Here is a 5,227-nt window from a genome sequence, read left to right on the forward strand (position 1 = left end):
TAAATTAATTATATAGCAATCTTATTATAATTAGAATATAGTAAAATAATTATTAAAGCTAGCTATCGACTATATATCTCTTATTATTACTTTAATTAATTAGTAACTTATATTATAAAACTTAATAATTAAATTATAAACTTAATTTAAATACTATTTCTTATATTTCTTTTAGATAAATTCCTCGATATCGTATAATATCGTATCTCTAATATTTCTCTAGATCTATTTTTTAATATTTACTAAGAGAATAAAAGACTAGCGAGTCTTTTCTTCGTTTATATAAAAATTAATATAAGATATTAAAGCGATAAAATTATTATAGTCTTAAAGAAATATAATTATCGAGTTATAGTTATTAAAATACTATATATTAAATATTTTAATAATACTTATCTTTTTATAACTTAAATTATAATAATAATTATCGCTATATTTATAGCGATATTTTTATATATTCTATATTTCGATTAATTTAAATTTTTTAATAACTAATTACTTCTTAATATTAAACTCTAGAAGTTAATAATATTAAACTTAAATTAAGTCTATAAAATAAAAATCTTTATTTATAAATAAAGAATTATTAGATATAACGCTTTAGCGATTATTATTTCCGTTAATAGTATTATTAGAATTTCTATTAATATTAAGATTAATATTATAATCGCTTAATTATATAATAGACGTATTCTAATAAGAGTCGTCTACTAAGTTAAAAATATTATTAATAAATTATAATAAAATATTTCTACTTCGTAAATTAATAAAATTAACTCGCGAGTTACTTATTATAGCTAAACTAGATAACTTTATATAAATAAAGTTATTAAAACTATAAGATAATAAGATCTCTTTTAATAAAACTACGTAGTAGCTATATAATTATAAGATTTAAATATATAGTTAATAGAATAGATAGATTAGTTACTAAATAAACTAATAACTAAAAAAAAAAAGAAGAAAGAGAACTTATAAATATTTAAGACTTTATTAAATATATTAGATACTCGCTTTAGCTATATAGCTTATAATCTAATAAGCGACGTAAGTAAGTTTATTAATTCGCTTTAAGTACTTTTACTCTTATACTTAATTAAATAATTTTATTTTACTTATTTTTAAATTATTAAAAAAGTTTTTAATTATAAAGTTATTATAATTAAAGTAATTATAAATATTACGATACGCTAAGATCTTATCTCGATTCTAGAACTAGAGCTATCTAGCGTAAGCTTAATATTATATATATCTACTCTATAGATATATAGAATAATTAATAGTCTTTTACACCACACATCAAATTATAACATAGTTATATTGTCTCCTAACAATATGATAACAACACCTAAAGATCATTCAACAGGCGTCTATTAAGTTATTTTGCTCCCACACCAGTTGCCTACTTCTCCCCTAGGACCCCACCTACCTCAACACCAAGTACGCTCCTACACCAGTACTCACAGTCCCACGAGTCGCTACACGACCCCACCGTCCACTAAGCGATCCTTTTGATAGGCCAGTCGCTATGCCTCTCAACAGCAGCCCTATTCCCGGCTTCTCAGCAGAGCAAGTCCGCTCCATTACCAAGCTCATAGAAGACGTGCTCGACAAGGCACTTGACAAGCGATTTGGACCACTGCAGCCACAGCAAAAGCAAGCAGCCATTCCGCCAAAGCCGGCACAGCCACCGAAGCAGGAACAAGAGCATAGGCCATTGCAACAGGCAAATGTGGAGAAATCTACGGAGAAGACTATGGAGAAGAACAAGAGCACGGACAGCAGCAGTCCTATTCAAGCGGGCACACTCTCCATAATTCCACACCAGGCCACTATGCATGAATGCGGAGAACCTACCCCTCGCCTCAGCAGTACTCCACTTTCTACCTCGCTTCTCGCCTCTCAACTCGCCTCTCCGCTCGGCTACATTCGATTCGCGAAGGATATGGAGGCTATAGGCCAAGGATAGGTGTACAAGTATGAACATAGGGACGGCGCATGCTTGATGTAGCTATCCAGGAATGCCACGAGGACGTGTCTTTTTTCATTCTTTGTGGGCATGTTGTCACGGTACGCCAAGGCCTTGCCTCGGCCTAGGGCTAGGGCTACCTAGCGTGGGCTTGGCACCACACATATCTGCCCTGCAGACACATAGAATAATCAACAATCTTTTACACCACACATCAAATTATAACATAGTCACCTTATCTTCTAATAATAAAGATCTTCGATATAATTATATATATTAATACTCTAATAAATATTTAAAAAATATTTATCTTTTTAAATTATATTAAATTATTATTAAAAAGATTTAATCTATTAAAATTTAATAGTTTATATTATATAGATTATTAAAATCTTTTATAAAGATATATATAAAGAAAATAATAAAGTTAAAAAATAAGAGAAGATTAATAAAGAGATTATTATATTACTTAAAATTCTTTTAATTATTAAAAAATTTAAAAAGTTAGAAATTTAAATTTATTTAAAGAAGTAAAGAGAAATAAATCTTAAGAAAATAAATTTAAAAGCTTTTAATACTCTTAAATATTTATAAATATTTATATTTTATTAATATAGATCGCGATTATAGAATAATAATAAAATTAAATATATTTATAAATAAGTTAAAGTATTTTTTTAAATAAAGTTATATATATTATTAATATTATATTTAAAGTATTTAAAAGAATAATAAATCGTATAATACTATTAAAAATAATAGAATATTTATTCTCTCGCGATACTATTATATAATCTTTATAATTAAAATTAATAAATACTTAGAATATTTATTATCTAGAAATTATTAAATTATTAAATATAAAAAATACTATTTACTTTATACTTATTTAAAGCTTCTTATTAATAAATAAATAAAATATAAATAAAGAAATTAATAAATAGTAGAAAATAGTAGAAAATAAAGAATATTAGTTGATATAGCTACTATTTATAGAAATTTAAATAAATATAAAATTATAGATTATATTTATTACGAATTTCTTTACTAGACGTCTCGATTAGACTTAATATCTTAATACTATAATACTATAAAGACTTCTTCTACTATAGATCTATATAATTTATTAATTATTATATTATATATATATTATTTATATATATAATTTTACTTAGAATTATTTTCTTAATAATATTTAATTAAAGTTAATAAAGTTATTAATATAATATTTATTTATATAAGAAGTAATAGATATATATAAAAGATATTATAAGATATAAGTTATAGTTTTTAAATATTAATATATTTAAAAGAATAAGTATAAGAGTAAAAGTATTTAGAGCGAATTAATAGACTCGCTTATATTACTTATTAGACTATATAATTACTTTTAAAGTAAATAATATAATTTTTCTTAGTAATAAGAATATTATATTAAATCGATTATTTTAAAAGCTAGATAATAAGAGATATAGTTTATTTAAGATAATAGATCTCGTAGAAATCTTATATTTCTTAAAGCTTTTAGTAAATATAAAGATCTATAATATCTTTTATTTTAATCTCTTAACTCTTATATCGATAAATTCTCTATTTATATAAATTAAGTCTTTATCGAAGTATATTACTATCGAAAGCCGAATTAAATAATTAGTAAAGAAGATTCTCGTCTTTAAATTTATTAACGATTCTCTTAAATAGATAATTTTAATAAGAATCTTAAATAATATACTTCGAATAATAGCGAGTTTAAAGATTATTAAGATATAATTAATAATATTTATAAATAATACTTATAAGTAGCTTACTAGCGTTAAATGGCTTAGATATCGTATTCTTAAACGAATTAAAACTATTCGATATTTTATAACGAGTTTATTTTCTTATATTTATAAAATAAATTTTAAATCTATATTACTTTATAACGATCTTATATTAAATTTATTAAGTTAACTCTTCTTATTAATATAACTTCTAATATATTCTAAAACTATATTAAGTTATACGCGAATCTTATTATCGTTATTATTAAGTATAATTAATATCGACTAAATAACTTATTATAAAGAGACTTATTTTAATATAATTTAATATTAAATTAAAGTTTAGCGTTTATAATTTAATTTAATTCGAGATTTCTTAATTAATTAACTCGTACTATTTTATTAATATTCTTTATACTAAAATATTAACTTAAGAATTATTATTACTTATTAAAATACTTATAATTATTACTCGTTTATTACTCTATTAATTTCTTTTAAATTAAGATTTTTATATTTATTATATCTCTAATTAAAAATAATATTAATTTAGAGATTAAGATATAAACTCTTATTACTTATATTATTATTAAGAAATATTAAAATATTAAAGATCTTAAATATTAAAAGTTCTTTATTATTTTATTAATTTTTAAGCGAGCGTATATATATACTATTTCTATTACTCTTTTACTTATTAATTATAAAAGTATAATTCTATAAGAGAGAGAATAGTATTATAAGCGTACTTTATATTTCTCTTAATATATTATTTAACTCTATAGTCTATTAAGGCCTAGCGTATCTTAATAAAGATATTTACTATTATTTAATATCTTTTATTTATATAATTATTCGATATCTAATTATCTTATTTAATATATCTATATAAATTTTATATTTATATTCGTTTTAATAAGAGCGATTTAATATAAACGTATTAAAACGTATTACGTAATTATATATATAATCGCTAAGAGTTATATAATTCGAATTTTAATACTTTTCTTTATATATATGTTATATAATTCGAATTTTAATACTTTTCTTTATATATATTCTCTTATAAGCGAAATTTAATAAATATAAAGTTTAATATTAATAGATTTAAAATTAAATAGATAAGATAAAATAACTTAATCGATTTTTATTAGATTAATTATTAAAGTAAGATTAATATTAAATAATTAAAGTAAAGTTTAAGTTAAATAATTAAAGTAAGTTAATATCGAGTAATTAAAGTAAAATTAATATTAAATAATTAAGATAAATTAATATTAAATAGCTAGCGTAAAAATATACTTCCTTTCTTTATATTCTCTATATTTCTACTCGCTTATACGAATAAAAGTAAAAAATCGAAATTTAAAAACGATTATATTAAATTATAGCCTCTACTTAAATATAATTTAAATTCCACTTTTTATTAAAAAGCGATTTTTTAAAAAAATTGTTTTTAGATAATTTAGTATATATTAAAACTCGATTAAAGTAA

General features: G+C 21.2%; 1 protein-coding gene across 1 annotated transcript; it reads left to right on the forward strand.

Annotated features, from left to right (window-relative positions):
* Window positions 1–1,528: 1,528 nt before the first annotated feature.
* Window positions 1,529–1,969, forward strand: HO173_012905 (uncharacterized protein; the record flags this gene model as incomplete). The annotated part of the gene is made up of 1 exon (XM_037314735.1): window positions 1,529–1,969. The coding sequence occupies one exon, from the start codon at window positions 1,529–1,531 to the stop codon at window positions 1,967–1,969; it is 441 nt and encodes a 146-aa protein (XP_037158362.1).
* Window positions 1,970–5,227: the final 3,258 nt, after the last annotated feature.

The sequence above is a fragment of the Letharia columbiana genome (genome assembly GCF_014066305.1).
Source record: "Letharia columbiana isolate WasteWater2 chromosome Unknown xfSc0000000_s0, whole genome shotgun sequence".
Classification (NCBI taxonomy): domain Eukaryota; kingdom Fungi; phylum Ascomycota; class Lecanoromycetes; order Lecanorales; family Parmeliaceae; genus Letharia; species Letharia columbiana.